General features: G+C 33.0%; 1 protein-coding gene across 6 annotated transcripts in view; it reads left to right on the forward strand.

Annotated features, from left to right (window-relative positions):
- Window positions 1-18,219, forward strand: part of LOC111041884 (disco-interacting protein 2) — a 147,924-nt gene extending 129,705 nt beyond the window's left edge. For 5 of the 6 annotated variants that reach the window (XM_022326324.1, XM_022326326.1, XM_022326321.1 and 2 more), the window contains 16 exons: window positions 10,637-10,774; window positions 11,062-11,338; window positions 11,464-11,633; window positions 11,776-12,098; window positions 12,172-12,295; window positions 12,418-13,119; window positions 13,181-13,415; window positions 13,476-14,284; window positions 14,365-14,495; window positions 14,589-14,835; window positions 14,915-15,182; window positions 15,245-15,409; window positions 15,481-15,596; window positions 16,098-16,820; window positions 17,187-17,310; window positions 17,394-18,219. In XM_022326324.1, coding sequence (XP_022182016.1) covers window positions 10,637-10,774; window positions 11,062-11,338; window positions 11,464-11,633; window positions 11,776-12,098; window positions 12,172-12,295; window positions 12,418-13,119; window positions 13,181-13,415; window positions 13,476-14,284; window positions 14,365-14,495; window positions 14,589-14,835; window positions 14,915-15,182; window positions 15,245-15,409; window positions 15,481-15,596; window positions 16,098-16,820; window positions 17,187-17,310; window positions 17,394-17,646 — 4,805 coding nt within the window. In that variant the 3' untranslated portion in view covers window positions 17,647-18,219. The remainder of the gene's footprint in view (window positions 1-10,636; window positions 10,775-11,061; window positions 11,339-11,463; window positions 11,634-11,775; window positions 12,099-12,171; window positions 12,296-12,417; window positions 13,120-13,180; window positions 13,416-13,475; window positions 14,285-14,364; window positions 14,496-14,588; window positions 14,836-14,914; window positions 15,183-15,244; window positions 15,410-15,480; window positions 15,597-16,097; window positions 16,821-17,186; window positions 17,311-17,393) is intronic. The other variant, XM_022326322.1, reaches the window with a different exon arrangement.
- Window positions 18,220-22,890: the final 4,671 nt, after the last annotated feature.

Genomic DNA, 22,890 nt, shown 5'->3' on the forward strand with positions numbered 1-22,890 from the left:
CGACGACGACGACGACGACGCACACACTGCAGCGGTATATACTACTCCCGTCTTCGTATATATTACGTGATTTTAACCCGATTATTATATACATAGATGTGTGTGTGTGTGTGTGTGTGTGTGTGTGTGTGTGTGTGTGTGTGTGTGTGTGTGTGCGCGTGTGTGTCTGAACGACCGTATATATTATACCTATAGGTGTACACGCCGCGTGTGTATGATATTACAATATCTCCTCCCAGCATCCTTCACTGCACCGTCTAGTCGATAGGTCTTATTATAATAGCTGCTGCAGAGACGATTACACACACGCACACGCACACGCGGATCGTCGTGAACCCGTTCTTGTGTAACCAGTTCGTATAATATTATGTTATATATTTGTGTGTGTGTGTGTGTGTACGGCAAACCGAAAATTACCATCGTCAACGATAATGTTGCTCCGTTGCTGCGGAGGAGCGTCATCGTCGTACGTTATTCACATTATAATGTATTATATATTATTATATTCACCGGGGCAGGATCAACGAACGTTTGCGGTTTTTTTTCTTCGTCTTCTCGGCCAGATAGGTATTATACTCCGTATTTATATCGCACGCTTATAAGTTATAATAATAATAATATAATGTATCGACAACCGTCAAAACGATGTATTTTAACATTATCATAAAATACCCTGTACGTAAATTACGCGTATATATAGAACCCCCACGATTGTAACGCGCCGCGCATGCCTAGTGATTAATCATAATAATACGTATAATGTATACAAGTCTGCGGCGGCCATCGTCGTTTCGAATCATTTTAAGTATTTTAAACAAATGATTCCGCTTTTTTTCCCCCTTTTTTTTTTTTTTTTTTGTTTTTTATGTCTCACGCCAACCTTTTTGTCGTTTTGTTTACGCACTTTTCCCTCGCGTAAATAACGCATTTACTCGATCTTTGCGAGATTTTTATCTCCCGAGAAATCGACGTGTCTTTATACCATAAATATTTATTATGCATTCACCGTGTATTCGTGTGTATGTGCACTTGTATATTGGGCGCACAGTGTATATATAATATATGTGTAGGTACCTATATAGGTTTTCTTTTATCGTCGCAATTACTTTGTTTAATATAGTCTGCTCGCAGTATCCGTTTTACGTCATTTACTGCCTTGACTTTCTGTATATATACTTTCGACTTAGGGTGGTGTGAACTAGCTGGCAATGTCTCTTCTAGGGATTGTTCTTTGTGGATGAACATTTTTCCTAGTACCTACCCATACCGATGTGACTCGAAGTACTTGATAATTATTATTAGTTATTAGTTATTATTAATAAACTACTCGTTTGACATTTTTGTACATTGAAGTTCTCAGAAAAATATTCTGCTTTGGAATATGAAATTAACACTGCAGTGCAATGAAATTCTTAAAAGTGGAAATAAAATTTATGTTTTCAAAACTTTTGTTTTTTAACGACTTACAACTAAATAAAATGAATATTTCCCAAAACAATAATATACTTGTCGAGATAATGAGTGTTTACTTATAATTTATAAAATAATCATTTTATGTAGGTATTATAAATTTAAACCTTAGTGGAAAATAGTGTTCTAACTTATTTATATCCACAACGAACTTATTCAACTTGTTGCATTTGTATAATATATATTCATATACATATATTCTGAATTATTTTTTAGACATCAACTTTCAAAGTTAATTAGCTTTCATTAGGTTAATTTAGTAACTATATTAGATTTGTTTTTATACATTAATATTTTTTAATAATTAAATAGTTCAATTGCTTCTTACGGATTTTCTTGAATTTATTTCTGGTGTTTGCGGTGAAATTTGAACCGCGGGTGACAATGTATTTAACTGTCATTAATTGTACATTAAACAAAAGGCTTGATGTTCAATCCAGGATCCTCGAGTGACCAATTTTTGAGTCCACCAATTTAAGTAACTTCTTCCGTGCATTTTAAACTTTATAAATGAATTTGTTTGGTTAGCAAACTAGTGCCTTATTTATCTTAATTTGTTGTCTGTCACATTGTGCCATTCGGTGTTCCGATGCAGTATTTATTTGCATTTCCGCGTATATATCTACTATAGTGATAAAAAAAAGTCATTGCTGCTATATTGGTGCTGTTCGAGATGTGTTTTTATCTCCCCTAACTTCGTTACTTATATATATATATATATGTATTGTATAAACTAATATAGTTATGCGTTACACTATTTACAATAACCGTGTACCTATATAATATAGGTATTAGGTACTATGTATTGTATACCTAACGAATTATTTAAATGTCTTATAAATGTTATGTTTACATATCCTTTTTATATTATTGTAACTTGTGCAACTGTGCAATCATTGGCCATCTCTATTTTATCCTATACATAGTATTTATAATATGATTATTTCTATATGTATTATGTACACGACCCGTTGACGTAAACATTCGTCCGGGACCTTTTCGCACGACTTGTTACGTTAAAAAAAAATAAATAATAATAATACGCTTTATTATTTATTTATTTATTATTATTATTATTTTTTTATGTGCTCGCTGAGTAAATACTGCAGTACACACAAAACACACATATATATAATAAAAAATATAGTTGTCATCCGTTTGCAGTGCAGCGAACCTAATGACCGTTTGAACTATGATGTCTACATAATACACAATAATATAATTTAATACTCCATGGTAAATCGACAATAAAATTGCCCCTTAAAAATCATAATTAATTTATATGAAATAAGTAGCGACACCGCAGCGTTCAGAGTTCCGTTGCCGATCCATCTTGGTGTTTGCGTGTGTAGTGTGCAGGTACCTACATCAATTTAATGAAGCGTACATCATATAGGTGTATTATACAATATATAATATTATATTAGATGTGTTGTTGTTCGTCGAAACGTGAAGAAAGCAAAAGTTATACGTCTTTAACAATATCGTGTTCTTAATATAATCGAAACGGATTTTTGGGATCGACTATGCGGCTTCACAGGTACGCGAGTGCGATCGCGGCGTTTAAAACAATCGCAACTCCTCTTACTGTCGGATTTCCGTTGACAATATAAATTGCCGGTCGAACCCCGTTTCCACTGGCCCTATAACTTCCTCAATTATTATTTGTATGTGCTTGTACGAACTTATTATTATAGACCTGACTCTCGTATGAGTATCCGCGGATTGATCGACTCGAGGAACTCGGCTCGGTTTAATCGTCCGTGGATGTATTACACTAATACAACTCCCCTGCTCCCACAAGTCCGTCGTCGTATAGGTGCGTCGTCACAGGTTTCGTATTATGCATACATATATATATATTACACTATAAAATAATACAATATAATATAACACGATCGTATACCTATATATGTACCCAATACTTCCATATGCACAGCGTTAATTCCAAAACGCCGTGGATATATCGACGTTAAAAAAACAACAATGCTAAATACACACACACACACACACACACACACACACACACACACACGATGTGAGTCTATTTACTTAATATTCGGTCAACGACTCGCGAAGAATGCGTTTCAACGGCAGTCATCGCGGCGATCGGAATCAAAACATTTCAAAGTCTGTCGTGTACCGCATATAATATACGTTTACAGCTATACAGATATAATATTACGCACTGCACCGTGTGCGTCCTGAATTTTCGACGATAGTATGGGCATGGGGCTGCTAGTTTCGCCGCATGCCGTCGTGGCTGTTGAATCGCTCGGAAACAAAATCAGATATTATTATAGAACATAATATTATAATATTATATAAAATCCGACGACGGAATCGCATGCTCGTTATGATTATTATGTCATGTTTGCGTTGCCGGACGCTCGGCTACCCCGATCGAACGTTTTCCCGCGTACGCGGTCGCATCTCCGGTGTGAAATAATAATAATATTATTATATTTTATTATGCCGACGTCGATAATAATAATACGAAATGAAAGACGAATCGTCCGTATTTTTTTTTAAATTACCATTATATAAACCGATAAAAATCTTGCGCGTGTGCGAGCATATTTTCGTCATCGTATAACCACGGTTGAAATACGCTTTTGGTATATATATATATATTATATGTATACAAATTATATAATAAAATATACTTTTGTGTGTTCGATGCAGCCGCGGGAGAGATACACTTCTTGTTTCTGTCGGAGAACGGAGATAAGAAAAAATCTGCTGTTTTTCCCGGTGTTCAATAAAAGCGTATATTATTATAAATTATACTACGAAGACGTATTCATGTCGTGTAGGCCAACACGAGTACCGCACACGGCGCGTGCCTATTATACATGTTATTATGTTTTTGTATTTGGACGCGTAGTACAAAAGCCTTGTGGTTGTAAGTATAATAATGTGGCACTCGTATGTGGGTCAGGTATGTGGAGCCTTTGTCGGCGATGGGCTCGAGTGTTCCCGGCATTTGGTTACACGTTATTCTTTCGAGACGAATCCTCTTAATAGTAGTCACACATTGAGCAGTTTATTGTTAAAATGAAAAGAAAACCGCGGTGAATGGTAATTGGGTACTACACCCCTTTTTTCTCCGCGCTTAAAATGAAAACGAAATCCGTTAAAGTTATGGCGTGTTCCGTTTGAATTCGACCTTTTGCGAAAACGGGCACGCTCGAAGCCCATATACATATAAGGTTCGCCTCAACTTTATATAGGCAGTTGTACCCTCATATAAAGGTATGCCACCGACCGGCTGTATTTTAGCCACGCTTATAATATCATATAATATATATTATACACCTACTTCTCAACACGTCACAAAGGCTCCCGGAGTCCGTTCGAAAGGCTCTCTTGACTCACCGTCGACGTCATATTCGTATCGATTGACTTTTTTTCTCTTGTGTATGCGCTGCACTTTTGTTTCGAGGGTCGATGAATAAAATCAACAATAGCTATATATCCAATACCTATAAGGCTGTAATGAAAAAATGTACAAAAATGTAATATGAATACAGTGAAGTACCTATACTTGTATTATTATATACTGTGCGCTGTTTCGATTTGTGATTAAAAAACATATTATCTTTATCTAATTAAAATACTACCCACTCTGCCGTCGGTGCTGTACCGATGACTATAAAATATAATAATATATATATTATATGAAAATATCGAACACTGCGGACACACTGACGATTTTCATTCGTCGACTCTGCACGATCGCGTATTATGGTATTACCTATATATATACGTATATGTATATATTATAGGTATAGCATTATACAGTAAGTATAATATTGTGTATATAAACATGTCTTATAATCACACAACACTTGCTGCGCGTTTATACACGTGCTTATATAGGTACCTACGCATTGTGCAGTGCATACCTATACCGCGCAGCTATGGTATTATTGGCTGGTGTATATCATGATATTGTTGTAGCCTTATCGGTATAATATATTACCTGGACCTATGTGTAATAACCGCGAAATGATTTCGTATTCCAGTAAATTTCGGCGTGTGCCGGCCTTATGCAAACACCGAACCTCAGTCCGTGTATGTAGCTCACCAAATTATTATATTATTGTCATTAAATTCTCGTACAACGATGTGTGTAACGTTTGAAACATAACGTGCGTGTGATTTAAACCCGACTATAAACGCCACGCGATGGTGATTTAATCATATATTATCAGGAAACAGTCAACCGCGAATGGTTATTCCATTCGTAGTGCACCACCTACCTGTACATATACATTATTATATGTATATCGAGATCCTGTGAATAATATAAGAATTTTATTTTAAGTGTGTGTGTGTGTGTGTGTGTGTGTGTGTGTGTGTGTGTGCACGCGCACAAGTGTGTGATAATATAGTAATGTCGCACGGCTGCAGTCTGACTTTTATAATACCCAGAGGAACATGAAATACGCGAGCGCTTCGGAAATTTCTGGGTATATACGACGCGAAAACCACCGGAGCGTTATTTCAAATTTTTATATAATTTATTAACTCGGTGACAAAAATAAGAAACTATGGCAGTGACGCAAATATAATACGTACGATGTCTCAACCACCTTGGCCTTCTACCCCCTTACCCGCGGCAACGTCGCATTTCAACCGCGGCTACATACAACCATGTATATGAGCACGTTAAATAAGCCAATATAATAATATCATATGATACATGGGAAGTCAAGTGTCTCTGTGGGGCGAGATGGGAGGAAATCGTATCATCGCACCACATCGAACAACTACTCCGAATTATTGAAGTAATGAAGTATGTACCGATATACGTACATATATTGTGACTATGTTCCGACGTAACAAGATTTGTATTATTATTATTATTATTAGGTACCTATCATTATTGTATTTTACACTCAACTGCTTAAATTGAAAAATGAAACTCTCGACCGTCAATTGCAATGTGAGAACATACTCTTATAACAATAATAATAGAAATTGTTATTTGTCCGTTCCGTTCCCCGATCGGTACTTATCATTTTATTGAAAAGAGTTATATAATATAATCTATATTCTATACCTATAGATATTCGGGTGTGTTTATATATTAACGCGTCACGTGTTCATTTTGTATTCGGTAATTTAATATACATTCCGAAATAATATTATCAGAGCAATGACTTGATTCTATAGATTAGGCGGTATTCGCGAGTACCTACGCCATATTATACCACCGCAAATTAAATTAAATGCGCGGCATATAATATAGATATTTTAGATGCGGCAAAGGTAAGTTATATCTCTCTCTCTTTCTCTCTCTCTCTCTCTCTCTCTACGTGGTCCTGCCGTACTCAATATAGTATAATATTGTTCATATCGTTATTAATATATGCTAAATAAACACATTTTGAACAAATATCAATTTTAATAATGAATTTCATATGATTGCAGTATACGATTAATTGCGATTTATATATATTAACTCTGGTCTCTGGATGGTATGCATTTTCAAATATATTCGAATATTATATAGATGATATACCTAAATGGATGAATAAGTGCTATTGCGTATATTGTTGATGTGAAACATTTATAGCATGATTGCAATTTACTGTTATTTTTTTTATGCTAGACTACTAGAGAGCGTTGTAAAACTATAGTATTTACTTAACGATTAAATCATCTACAGGCAGAAATTCGAATGAATATTGATTGGACCTACCTATGTAGAACGAAAAAAAAATGAAAAATTGTTGTACACTATTGTATATTACACCTACTTGACTGTATTTTTGCATCTTGGATGACTATTATGCAACTTTTGTTTTACACATAATTACATTATTTACTAAACTTGAAGTTGAAACTAAATTACATGACGAAAAAGATACATACAATAAAGTTTCGAGACAGTCTAGCATACTGCTATAATTTTATTTTTCACACGTGGTAATAATCAAGAGTCAAGTTTTTATTAATTAATAATAAAATTAAAAATTTGTAATTGGGTTATAGTTTCAAAGCAATACTCGTTCAAATGAAGTATAAATTGTATACGTGTACTGGACCGAAAGAATTATCAGAAATATACATTTTTCCTTTTTTGGAATAAAGTGTATATCTTACACTTCCAGAACACTCAACTTCGCCGAATTGAAATTGCTACAAGTACTTAGTAGAGATAAACAACTGAAGGGTCGGTTCATTTTCGGAAGTACCCACTAAAAGTATTCATTCCTAAGAATGGTATTCATTTTTTTTTTTTTACGAAAAGACCTTTCAAATGTTATTTTGAAACAAATAAAAAAAGATTAAGACGAAGATAAAAAAATGGTTTGGGACTGTGTTTTGCACGTTTTTCAACGATTTATACTCCATACTGTTATTTGCAAAAACTGCATTTTAAACTTTCGGTAATTATTTTATATTATTATTTAGCTGGGACTCAGGGTTAAAAGTAATATTTTTCACACAATCTGTAAAAGGAAGTTAAAAACATCATTAAACCTCCCGGATCCTTATTCGGTATCTAGGACAAACCCCTGCAAATTGTTGGGAGGACAAACATTTAATCTCATATTGTGTATTTGTGTTTATTTTTTAGACATTAGCACTAAAAATGTTATCGCTAACTAAAGAAAACCGCAGTGGCTTATAATTAAATTTGTGGTGTTTTTTTTTCGTAAAATGACAAAATTATTTTGTCATTTATATAAGATTACTTTTAAAAAAAGGTCTGTATTTTAATATGATTTATGTTTGAGGAATATTTTTTTTCATAGATATACTATTATGTACATGGCCCACCCTTTATTGTCTTATACTCTAATAATTATAAACATTATTTAATAGTGTTATAAATTTATTATATTACCTACGTAAGACTCCGGTTAGGTATAAATTATGAACATTATGAACACTTAAATAAAAATAATTCAATTTAATTAATGTTATTAAAGAGTTCTAATACTATCGTTCGTTTTTAAATAACAATATTAATATTATATGTTATTTATTACGGAAGTTCGAAAATTATAAACTATACGTTTTTCTTTCAAAATTATACCACTTGATAGCCTAACTACATATATTACACGCATCGTAAAATATATTGCAATAAGGTCGCTTCTTATTATGGTTATAAATACTTTAGACTTTAGTAAATAAAACCCGTCTTACCAAGCAAATCAATTCCAATTTACTAAACGTATAATATTTTTTTATGGTCCTTTCCCCCGGAACTTTCAGCAGTTTGTTCAGTCGCAATGCCATCTAGAATATTTTTTACATCACTGAAACTATTAAAAACACCATTCTTTCGCATTTTACTTTTAGCATAGTTTATCTTGTACGGCGTTTAAATTGTAATTAAAACAAAACATATTTGCATCGTTTACATCGAATGTAATCCACCATAAATTATTTTACCATTCCTCGAACGACGTCATACAATACCAGTGGTTTTTCAGTAAAATATAATAGAATTTTATGAAAAATAACATTACCTTGCATAATATATTAATATTATTATAGTATTATACATTTACACATAGATGATACGTGGTTTTAGCCTAAATAATTAAATGTAAATTTACCTATCATTACGATTAAATAACATTTAATTTATTTTAATTTCTAAACATGTATGACCGTAATAATTTATTTACATATTATTTGTGTATTCGTGAATAATGCCATAATGGTAATCATCATTCTGTTATAATATGGTATACCTACAAAAAAATGTTGACTGTTATATTATATATTTATATGTAATGTATTTATGTGACCTATAGGTACCAATTAATTTTATAGTAATTTAAGTATACCATACTTTTTTTATTGCTGATAATTCATAATATATTGACATCTTTGTCAAATTTTTATTGTAATTTATATTTTTTTAAGTATTTATTTTATTGTTTTCTTGTTGTTCCGAAAAAACTGCTAACATATTTTATTCAATGCATTCTGCCCGTCATCGTCTCCATTCTTCTTGCAGTCAGCAATCCAACATAATTTTTGCGTACTTGACGATTTGTTAGATTAAATTGTTAGTCAATACCTGTATAGGTACCAATAGTGTATTGCTTGTTATTTATTTATTTTTTTTGTATTCGTGTAGTGAAAAATCAGATAATTGTAATGGTCACCATCGATTTATACCAATATATTATAGCATCGATTCCGCCAGAACTGGTACACAGTACATAACAACAATACATCTAACCGTCTATAAAATACTAAGATACGACTACAGTATCCTATACGCAACGAAAGTGTATGGTCTGATGATATATGTTATCTTAATAACAGATTATTAATTGCACAGTAAGAATAAATCAGAGTATAGACCTTTAAATTGTTAGAGTTATAATTTACGGTAGGTAATCATTTTCTGGTAGCATACAGCACCGACGGTGTATTGTGGTTGGTAGCATACAAATTTAATATTAACATTACTTCCGTAGTACATGTTATTAAAAACAAATAAGTACCCATCATTCCTTTTTAATGTATGATGTATTCAACAAATAACAATTAATATAAATTAAAGATAAATACGTGTACTTACTATCTTATTCCAAGAAAAATATTTAAACCAATATCAATACATCAAATTTAAATTTTGGTACTAATAATTCTACCGTAGAATCCCATTAAAAACAATTCAGCTCATCAAACTTGATTTTGCTTCGGTTATATGAAATTTGCGTACATTATTTTAATCGTATTTTGTATGGCGGAATTTACTAAAGAATTATTACAGTATGTATACATTGTTTGTTTAGTTATAATTTGTAAATGTACATATTAGTGTATAAGAGTATGTTATATGTTATAATTTAAAGTCGAATTTATAGAAACAGTATTTTAAGGCACACATATTATTATATTTTTATAATCTGCAGGTGTATGCGTATATATTTAGTTGCTTTTATGATTTATTATGCTTTTTTGGTTTAAGGTTTTTCGTAGACTTGAGCTTTCTCTATACTATACATATGATATATATATATATATATATTGTAACCTGTTGTATTTAACTATAATATTATATTATACAGTTTATACCATATAATTTTCATAAGCTATGTTTTAATATATTTTTTGATTTGACAGTCGAAGAGCTGTATTCTAGAAATCATTATAACGAAATGTATTTCTATAATTTTAGAAGTGCGACAAGAAGCCGTACAACAAGCTCTGGCCGCTATGCAGTCTAGGCCTAAACCGTCGTTGCCGATGCCCAGCAAACGAACTTCGGTCATGGCGAGAAGTCCTGATCGGTCAGCCACTGCGCGTAACGAAACCGGTGAGCGAATATACCTACTGTTATATTATTATATTATAATATTATGTATTTATTCGCCAAAAGTTTGATCAATATTTAACTACATGCAATTGTACAGGGTTGGTCTACTCACTAAAGCCTGTGGCTGTGGTATGAGTAGAGTATATATTATTAGACGTGTAGAGGGTGGGGGGAGGGGGAGAGTGACTGATTGTCTGACGTCTTTTTTTCAAACCTAATACCCAGCCTAACTTGGGTTTCTTTTTAAAAGTAAAACATGAACGGTTTTCTATATTGCATGTTTACAGATTCGAGCTCAGATGACGATAGCGTCGGTGACCATATACCTGACCGAGGAGAAGTCAAAGAGCGCGGAAGCGGTGGACGCGAACGCAGCAGCGGAGCGGATACCAGCAGTACCGGTGGGTCTGCTAGGGACACGCCGCCACATCCAAAGATTGTTGCTGCCACTGCTACCACTGTCGCTGCCACTGCAATCACTCCTTCTACTACTCATGGACCACCACATCAGCCCCCTCCGTCGATGCAACAACACAGACACCATCACCATCACCATCACACCAAGTGAGTGCGAAAACCTCCTGGTGTATTTTTCGGCCGCCTAGTGCCGAAACGCCGTTGTTTTCCTAAACACCTGATACCTGCTCTGTCGTTACTTGTTCGCCGACTATACTGTTTTGGGTTTACAGGATTCCTAATGGTGCGCCCGGGGGCGGCATGTCCAGCAACAACGGTCCCGGTTATTGGGACGAGTCCAGGACGATTATCGAGACTCCCAAGGAGCTGGATAAAATCAAACGCAGCAATAAGCCCGAGGTGACTGAAGTGGCTGACATTTTGCACAACGTCCGACCTCCATGTGAGCAAACAATCCGATAAAATACTCCGTTATTACATAATATTACGACGCCTATAATTAATCGCGCTTATACACTACTTTTTGATAATATTATACTTGTCACTTGTGATATATTTGAGCGTGTTATATTCGTGTCTTCCAGACCCTCAACCTCCAGACGTTACGAATAATGTGACACAGTCCAGGAGATACACACCTGCGGATCGAGTGAATCGGTACAGCCGAGATTCCAGACAATCGTCCAGCGACGATGGAATGGGCACGGTATCCAGCAGCGGACGTTGGAAAGTGTCTGCCAAGATTCAGCAGTTGTTAAACACACTCAAGCGACCCAAACGGCGGCCGCTGCCCGAGTTCTACGAAGACGACGACGTTGAACTCGAGATCGCGGCCAACCCTAAGGATCCCAACGCACCGCGACCAGAGGGTGCCTACATGTCTCCGGCTTTGGGTGAACCGCTATCCGTGAGTATACCTGGCAAAGAAACATTTTGATTTACCCTGAACTAAACAACAATGTTTTTTTCAATCACTGCAGGTGCCATCAGGACTTCCTCGTAATTTGGAAGCTGCTCTGCAACGTTATGGTTCGAGTACTTTTAAAGCTCCCGTAGCTACTGTGCTGGATCCTAATGGAAAACTAAGCATCACACTGACTTATGGTAATTTTTTATTTTTATTTCAATATTCAATTGTTGTTTAAACACAATTATTCATATTCTACGTGTATATAAATGTACCCATTATATTACCTACTTATAATTTATTTATTTTGTTGTTTTAGGAAAACTTCTTAGCAGATCTCACAAAGTGGCCTATACTCTCCTCAACCGTCCACTAGTCAAGGGTAATGGTGGTGGAGAGTGCTTGAAACACGGTGACCGTGTAGCTCTAGTCTATCCGAACAGTGATCCCCTAAACTTCCTGTGCTCTTTTTACGGTTGCATATTCGCTGGAATCGTACCTGTGCCAATTGAAGTGCCATTAACTCGTAGGGATGCAGGGTCGCAACAAATAGGATTTCTATTAGGAAGCTGTGGTGTTCAAGTGGCCCTGACATCTGACGTGTGTCTAAAAGGTCTTCCAAAAACTGCTACTGGCGATGTAGTGGCGTTTAAAGGCTGGCCAAAGTTACACTGGTTCGTCACCGAACACCTCCCTAAGACTCCTAAAGACTGGTGTCCACCACCTCATATTGGCGAAGACACTCCATCTTACATAGAATACACCACTGATAAAGAAGGTTCTGTAATGGGTGTAAGTGTAAGCCGCACAGCCATGTTAAACCAGTGTCGTGCTTTGAGCCAATCCTGTAACTATACTGAAGGAGACACCATGGTGTGCGTTCTTGATTTTAAACGTGAAACTGGCCTATGGCATTCTGTTTTAACATCTATCTTAAATGGCATGCATGTGATCTATATTCCATACGCTTTAATGAAAGTCAACCCAGCTTCTTGGATGCAAATGATTACAAAATATAGAGGTAAATTTGTTTCATTATTATTGTTACTTTATGTTAATACATTTTGTACTTGATATTACAGCCAGTGTAGCAGTAGTTAAGTCTAGAGACTTGCATTGGGGACTTTTGGCGACCAAAGATCATAAAGATATTGTACTTAGTTCATTGAGATTATTGTTGGTCGGTGATGGAGCTAACCCATGGTCTCTGTCATCTTGTGATCAATTTTTGGCTGTTTTTCAATCAAAAGGCTTACGACCAGATGCTCTATGCCCATGTGCTTCATCAAGCGAATGTCTCACAGTTTCTGTTCGAAGGTAAATTTCATGATTTTGATGTATTAAATTATTTTAAATAACCACATTTATAATTTTTAGGCCCGGTAGAGCTGGAGTAAATGCAACTGGACGCGGTGTCTTGTCAATGTCTGGCTTAAGTTATGGCGTTGTTCGTGTGGACCAAGAAAATTCACTTACTTCATTAACTCTTCAAGACTGTGGTCAAGTTATGCCCAATTGTTCAATGGTAGTTGTTAAAATGGATGGTATACCTTATATGTGCAAAACTGACGAAGTTGGAGAAATTTGTATGGGCGGACTCAGTACAACTACATGTAATTACTGGGGACTTCCAGGCTTATCAAACACAACATTTAGAGTTGCACCCATCGGAGAAGATGGAAAACCAACAAACGATACAATTGAATATACGAGATCAGGCCTCCTTGGATTCCTTGGACCTGGTGGTCTAGTATTTGTGTGTGGATCTCGAGATGGTCTAATGACAGTTACTGGACGTAAACACAACGCTGACGACATTATTGCCACTGTTTTGGCTGTGGAACCAATGAAATTTATATATAGAGGAAGAATTGCTGTATTTGCTATACGGGTATTGCGTGACGAGCGTATATGTGTTATTGCTGAACAGAGACCCGAATGCAGTGAAGAAGAAAGTTTCCAATGGATGTCCAGAGTACTTCAAGCAGTTGATTCCATTCATCAAGTTGGGCTGTACTGTTTAGCACTAGTACCACCCAACTACCTTCCCAAGACACCATTAGGAGGAATTCATTTGTCTGAATGCAAAAGAAGATTTTTAGATGGAAACCTACATCCGGCTAATGTACTAATGTGTCCTCACACATGTGTTACAAACTTACCAAAACCACGAGAAGCGCATTCAGGTATCTATTATTGAATTATATATCTGCGTTTGGGGATCGGGGTAGAAATTAAAAAAAAGTTTTCATATAATTTTGCCTAGTTGGCGGGACTGTTTCAGACGTTGGACCTGCTTCAGTAATGGTTGGGACAATAGTGCAAGGTAATCGTTTGGCTACAGCACAAGGGCGTGATATTGGCATCATTGACATGGAATCAGATTCTAACAAAACTGTAAGATAATATTACGCTCACATAATAATATCTGATAAAATTTAAATAATCAATTACCTAAAATCTAAATTAACTATGGTTTTATTTTTTCAGTATCTTTTCATATCCGAAATACTTAAGATGAGGGCAATTCGAGACCCTGATCATGTAATATTTACTTTGGTGAATGCAAAAGGTGGTGCAGCTGCCACATTGACTTGTTCGCAGTTACATAAACGAGCAGAGAAAGTTTCCAACTTGTTGAATGAACGAGCCAAAGTGAATACTGGTGATCATGTTGCGCTTATCTTCCCTCCGGGAATTGATCTCATATGTGCATTTTATGGTTGTTTATATGTCGGTAAGCTTTTACACAAAATAAATAGCTACAATATAAGCATTTTTATTAGATTAGTATTATAAATATTTTTATGTTCTAGGTGCTGTTCCTGTGACAATACGACCTCCTCATCCACAAAATCTTCAGACTACACTACCGACAGTGCGAATGATTGTAGATGTAAGCAAGTCTACATTAGTCTTATCCAATCAAAATATCATAAAACTTCTCAAATCGAAAGAAGCTAGTAATGTAGTGGATGTAAAATCGTGGCCAGTAATCTTGGATACTGATGATATGCCAAAGAAAAAAATTGTACCATCTTACCGAGCACCTACCGCTGAACTTCTCGCTTATTTAGACTTCAGGTACATCAGAATAATTTTTTAAGTATGATGACATTGTGTTTTATTCATTTTTATAATTACAGTGTTTCTACTACTGGGATGTTAGCTGGAATTAAAATGTCTCATGCCGCTGTCACATCATTGTGTAGATCCATGAAATTAGCATGTGAACTTTATCCATCAAGACATATTGCATTGTGTTTAGATCCTTATTGTGGTTTAGGATTTGCTTTGTGGTGCTTAAGCAGGTGTGTATTACTTATTTACTAGTAAAGTGTATTCAGTATACCTTAATGTCTCAATTTTTAATTAATTTCAGTGTATATTCTGGTCATCATTCAATTCTCATACCTCCATCTGAAATTGAAATAAACCCTGGCTTATGGCTTACAGCTGTTAGCCAATATCAAGTTCGAGATACATTTTGTTCATACGGTAATTTATATTTTATTTATGAAATTAGATTGGGTTGTAATACAATCTGTATTTGGAACATTCACTAAAAAAATGAATTCGTTCACATTCAGTGCTTAAAAGGAACTTGTTCATATTCTTTGAAAAAATAAATGCATTTATTATGTTGTTCATTAAAATTGTTTAATTTAGTTTTGGTGAATTGTGTAAATACTGATATATAATTATCAAAAACATAATATTATTGTTGTGGCTACTGGAATTCAATTATTTTATTTTTTTAATATTAGTAATGAAATAAATCTAATAGGAATATTATAATAAAAAAATGTTGTTGCATAATATTATTAATCAATATTCATACGTATTATATATATTAAAATTTAAATAAATTTCAACATTTTTCAAATTCATCAAAAATATTTAAACGTTACTAACATTCATGAGTGTTCTTTCCAAACTCAGATAACAATTTACAATAATATTAATATTATAATTAATTATATATTTCATTTCATATAGGTGTCATGGAACTGTGCACTAAAGGTTTGGCTTCAACTGTTGGAGTTTTGAAACAACGAGGTGTGAATTTAGCATGTGTACGGACATGTGTTGTGGTGGCTGAAGAAAGACCTCGAATAAACCTTACAACATCATTCTCAAAGTTATTCTCTGCTCTTGGGCTAAGTCCCCGAGCCGTGTCTACAAGTTTTGGATGTCGTGTGAATGTAGCCATATGTTTGCAAGGAGCATCCAGTCCAGAACCATCATGTGTGTATGTTGACCTACGAGCCTTAAGAAATGATCGAGTTTCCCTGGTGGAACGCGGGAGTCCGCATTCATTATGCTTGCTCGAATCAGGAAAATTGTTGCCTGGTGTTAAAGTTATCATTGCTCATCCAGACACAAAGGGTCATTGTGGTGATTCACATCTGGGTGAAATATGGGTACAAGCACCACATAACGCCAGTGGATATTTTAGCGTATTTGGCAATGAAATATCAGATGGTGGTAATGGAACAGAACAGTTCAATGCACGACTAGTCACTGGTAGCACAGGAGAAGTTTACGCTAGAACCGGTTATCTTGGATTTTTAAGGCGTACTGAATCAACATCAACACCATCAAGTGTCGCGTTACATTCAACAGATACTATTGACATAATGTCTCTTAGTGATTTGTCACTTGCCTCATCTAACCAATCCACACTAAGTAGCAATACTACTGCTCCTGCTGAATTACCAGGTATGCTTAAAACGAATAGATTTTTTTAAATATGTATACCATAGTGGCTTGAAAAAATAGAAAAAAAAAATCATCTAATATTATATAATAAGCTTAAGACTATATAAAAACTCTTATAGAAGTCACCTGTAATTGAATAATCTTCAAAAAGCGATGAGTACATTAATTTTGTTGATAAGTATAATAATGAATGTATGCATGTAAGAATGAATGATTTTTTTTCCAAAAAAATTAACTCTAATTGAATAATTTTATTAGTGAATTGTTGAAGTAACATATTAAAGAATTTTTCTGCATTTCCCATAACCTATACATTTTAATCACATAAACTAGTTTTAAATATTGTGTCATATTTTATTTGTTCAGAGCTTCATGATGCTGTTTTTGTGGTTGGTGCTCTGGATGAAACAATCATTCTACGAGGCATGCGTTATCATCCGATTGATATTGAAAACAGTGTAATGCGATGTCATCGAAAGATCGCAGAATGGTTAGATGTTTATTATTTACTATACTTTATTATAATTGAATGATTGAGTCTTTGATATTAATCCATCTATATTATGATTTTAGTGCTGTGTTTGCTTGGACCAATCTGTTAGTGGTTGTGGTTGAGCTGGATGGCAATGAGAGCGAAGCACTTGACTTGGTACCATTAGTGACCAATGTAGTACTCGAAGAACATCATTTAATTGTTGGCGTTGCTGTGGTAGTTGATCCAGGCGTGGTGCCAATTAATTCCCGCGGTGAAAAACAACGCATGCATCTACGTGATGGCTTCTTAGCTGACCAACTTGACCCTATTTATGTAGCATATAATATGTGATCGCCTCTAAATCAAGGGGTCTAGTTTTGTTTTTAGATAAATTTATAGTTGTGATATGCAAAATTATTATTATTATTATTATTATTATTATAACAGTACACGTTAAATAGAAATCTTAATTATAATCGAATTTAAAAAGAGAAAAAAATTCCAAAACAGTAGACTATATTATTATTATTGAACTCTGATTTCGATGTATAATAATTGTATGATAGATGATTTATAGATGATTTTATTTTTGTTATTTTAAGTTGCCATATTGTGCGTCTGATGGTTGTGATAAAATTTCAGGCCACCATTTTACCCTTTCATTCTCTTTTTTCTCTAATGATACAACTATGTATGACCTAGTCATATGTTAAAAACTTAAAATTTAAATTTAAAAAAAAAAAGACATAATTATAACCATTTAACATTGCGTAGCTTTTTATTCTTTATTATACATAATAAACATTTATATATATTAATATATGAATATTGTGCAATCTTAATTGATAATATTATTTGTGACTAGTGTGCGTGTGTGTGCAATGTGCATGTAACACACGCATGTACCATATACGTCAACCTCACCATGTCTCAGTGTTTTTGTACATATTATAATAAATTTAGTATATATTTATATACATATTTATGCATAAGTAACTATTGTGAATCAACAGTGAATCGTGCATATGTGCGTTTTGTTTTATTTATAATTTTAGACTCATATTTTCTGTACACAGTAAATAATAGATGCCAAAATGTGTATTAGTGCTCATAATTTTGATTACCTTTAATATATAATATATAATTGAAACTTTGGTTGTACCTTGTGTGAGTGCATATATATGTGTGTGAGTGTTGTGTGTGTGTTTTTTTTATGTATAAATAAAAAAAAATATAATATAACATGTGTTGATTTTTATTTTAAACTAGTTTGTATTCTATTTGTTTGCCATAATCTATGATGATACTATTATTGTGTACATTTAAACATTTTAAAATAATCTATTAATTGAATAATTTTCAGTTTTGGGAATTGGAAATTGAAAGAATATTCAACTATTAAATTTAATTATTTTTGGATAGGCATGACTATTGTATTGATCAGTGATAACAATTATTCCATCAACAACTAGTCCACCTTTAATAATATTTATTATTTATCAATGTTAAATTGAAATGTGCCATCAAATATAAACAAAATGAACTATTTAGTCAAATTGTATGTAGTGATGTGCAATATAGGCGCTCACAAACATAATTGACAGAGCAATCATTATCTATCTAATATAGGTATTCCTTGAGGTTTCTGCTTAGACATTATTATATAATGTACGGAGCTATGTTTGTATTGATCGTACACCGACTTGTGTCCAACATAATCCGCACAAACCATTTCATTTTAAGGAACTGTGCGTTATTTTGAAGGCATTTATGTCGCTTTACAATCCATCCACACCACCCATTTCATTTATTGGAGCAATGCATGGACAGCGCATTTGGCGCACTAAAAATAACTATTAAGTGGGTGGTTATGTTAGAAGCAGCAAATGATTAAAATAGCTCCATCCGTCGTATAGTATAATCCAAGGGTTTCTGTTAGTGGACTGTCTCCCTCCTTCAATACATGTAAAAAAAAATATTAGCAAATTTTCTTATTGTACAATATATTATGTTACAAATTTTAAATAGGTATTGTTTTAATGATAAAAAAAAAGGGTATTATAAATGTCTAGAGTTTTTGGGCAACCAGTAAACAACTATAATTAAAGGGAATGTAATTGTCTAATTTTGGATTAAACTTCAAATATTTAGAACTCATTAACTATTCGCCCAAAATTAAATTATTATACAACATAATGAAATGTTTAAAAATATATATTTTTCATTATTGTTTGAAATAATGAATGTTTTTTGATTCTTAAATTATCCAGTATATGATTTTTCGGTGGCGCCAACAGGGGAGGGAGGAACTATTTTACAATTACAACTTAATTATATAGGTAGTTTGTAATCTTTTGCTTCTTGGTAATTTATTTTTGTCTCAACATTATTTCTGCCTTAGGTTTGCTCCAGAAACTCTTATCTCTGTAATAATATTTAATTATTTATTAATAATATTGCACCAATGCTGTTTCTTTATCCTTTTATTCTCTATACATTTTTGCATGCTGGTGTCCCTGTTACTCTCAATTTTGTATTCGTATATTTCAAGTTCTCGGCATGTTATTTTGTTTTTATATTTTTACCCCGAAAAATATTGGTCCACTCTTATCCAAAATGTTCATAGATTGAAATAGGTACCCTGATGATATTCTGCATCTGAATATATGAAATTAAAAATCTATTTTACCATTCAAACCAGTAAAACTTAAAAAGTAAAATTATATTACTTTACCGACTGACTATTATGAGTATTATGTAAACAAATAGTTATAAATACTTTGTCTTTTCTGAAATAATTAGGGCCAGTTGTTGTACCGTCTACGGTTACACTTCGATTATGCAGCTGATAACAGATTTTATAACCGGCCAAATTAGGCCAATTAAACTTCGGTTAACTTTAATCGGAGATGATACAACTGGCCCTTGTCGCTCCGTATAATCCACTCGTGCTTATGCGTATAAATACATACGGATGAATATGAATACATCATTTTATAAAGTATGTATTATAGTTTTGTAAAATTGTAACATGGATTTTTCAAAGAACGACAAAAAACATGCATAGGTGATTCCCGGGGTCCCATCAATGGACGACGTCAACTTCAATAATCCCCTCCGATTTGCTCATTCTATAACTATGTAATTAGGTGCTAATTAGATTGTAAGTGAACACTTTGTTCAATAAAAACAAAAAAGGTAATTCCCATTTCCCATAATAAATATATATTATATATTGTTAAATTACTGAAGGTATGCCACGGATATATGCTATTAATTGTATACATCTGTGAGATATCAGATATGCACTGAAGTTGTAGGTAGTATAAGCACAGATAAATGAGATAATATAATATATATTATTTATATAATCTGTGGTATGAGCTACGAATTAGCCAAGTGTATGTCATTATTTTTGAACTATTTTCCATTATGACGACGGAAAAACACAAGCAGCCGCGGGTGGTAAAGAATGTATACTTGAAATATTTAAATACATATTAATAGCTATATTTATACTACGGCCATCCGTACACCATGATTCAATACGGGATGAGTTGGTATTTACTTAAACAGTTGATATAATAATAAATTAATAACAATAATGAAATATGGCTATTGTTTATTGCAGTGGTGTAGCTAGACACTTTTTTTCTGGGTGGACCCGATATTTTGATATAAGGATTACCAATGAATATTTTTATAAAATAAAAAAGTATCAGAATACCGTGTGTAATACATTTATTATAGGCATATTACATGGATTTATTTTATGTTTTAAAACTAATAGTATTAAATTAAATTAATAAAATAGATATGGCTTTATTAAAATATTTATAAATTGAAAATTCCAATTTTCTTTTTGTCATTGATGCAAACTCGTCAATTACAGCAGATGGATTTTCTATGAATTTCCCACTTATTTCTCTCTCAATAGACAGTTAAGTTAAATTATTTAGTCTGCTACTTATCGTTGACCAAGATATTATTATATTTTTTAGATATGTTTTTACTCTTTTCGTCTTCGAGAAGCTCCTTTCTGCTGAGGCACTAGATACTGGAACTACCAAAACATTTTCAATAATTTTTGTTAATTCTTCAAATCCAACTTTGTATTTTTTTACTTCTAGATATAATTCAAAAAAATCAGATACAGATAAAAATAAGGATTTTCCCAGTTGACATTGGCATTTTAATTTGGTAATAAATTCATTTGATCGATAAAATGGAAATGTTTCAGCATAACGACAAATTATTTCACTGTCTAAAAATGTTGATGGATTTTGGTCTAAAGCTTCTAAAGTTGCATACATATCATCATTTTTATTAAAACGTCGGTTTGAGCAAATGCATAAAATACGAGAGATCAAATAATATACTAACGCCGCACGTCGTCATCGTTTTTCTGCTCCCTATAAGTGATTACTCATAATAAGACGCAATTTTAATTTATTACTTATAATTTTTTTTAAATCCAAAGTTAGCAGTTACGAGACACTATTAATTTAGTGTTACATATAATATTTCATTGTTCTATTATATATTACATTATATTATTATAGTTGTATCTAAAAAACAAAAATGTTCACAGAGTGATAAACTCACTCACTATCCTATAACCAGTAAATAATCACCCCGTACGAGTGATTATGAAAAATATACGTTTATACTAGTATAGGTATTCTTTATATAATATAATAAATATTAATGAAATAAATAGACACTGCAGGCGTTCAAATATTCTAAAATTTTGTAATTAATCAAACCTTGGTGTATACGAGTTAAAAATTAAAGTTATGTCAATTTTAACTTTTTAACTTCTTTTAGATTCCGAACGGAGCGATGGATGTATTGATTTCACAATTTATTATTAAATTTTTTTTCTTTCTGTCATCACGTTAATTTGGGAGAGTAAAAGTGCTTAGAATTTCTTCAACAAGCATCTTTTCTGGTAGAAATGTGAATAGTATCAGTACTTCGAGGGGTCAAAAGTAAAAAATTCTCAATAGTTTTCAAAAGCGGCATGAAAAACAAACAAAAAAATAGATAGAGTTATAAGTAGATATACATGACATTTTTACTGAATATTTATAACGGTGTTTTCTATAAACCATATAATTTTGACAACAAATTTTTATAAGCGTTTGAATTTTGAATTTTGACAAAATAAGTAAAAGTCACGAAAATGTGCAAAATATTTTGAGTTAGAAATTCATAGGTTTCGTTTTATATCTAAGTTTTTAAAACTTAATGCAAGATTCCTTATAAGTCTGTCAACCTTTATCAAAAAAGCAATTCTATCGGAAAGTCAAATTAAATTTTTATAAGCATTTGAAGTTGAAATTTTGACAACATTGGATATTCACTCCATTTCTCATATTATAGTGATTTTTACTTATTTTTTTATAATGGAAAAACCAATAATTTCAGATATTTAAAATTCACATCATTTGTTTATATTTTCAATTCATATACTTAATACAATTTTCAAATTATTTTGACTCGTTTTGAGCTGTTTACAAACAATTTGAATTTTGAATATTTTTAGCTTATTAAGTTTATTTTTCTATAATTGTTAATACAATTGTATTTGTT

Source organism: Myzus persicae, unplaced genomic scaffold (genome assembly GCF_001856785.1).
Source record: "Myzus persicae strain clone G006 unplaced genomic scaffold, MPER_G0061.0, whole genome shotgun sequence".
Lineage (NCBI taxonomy): Eukaryota > Metazoa > Arthropoda > Insecta > Hemiptera > Aphididae > Myzus > Myzus persicae.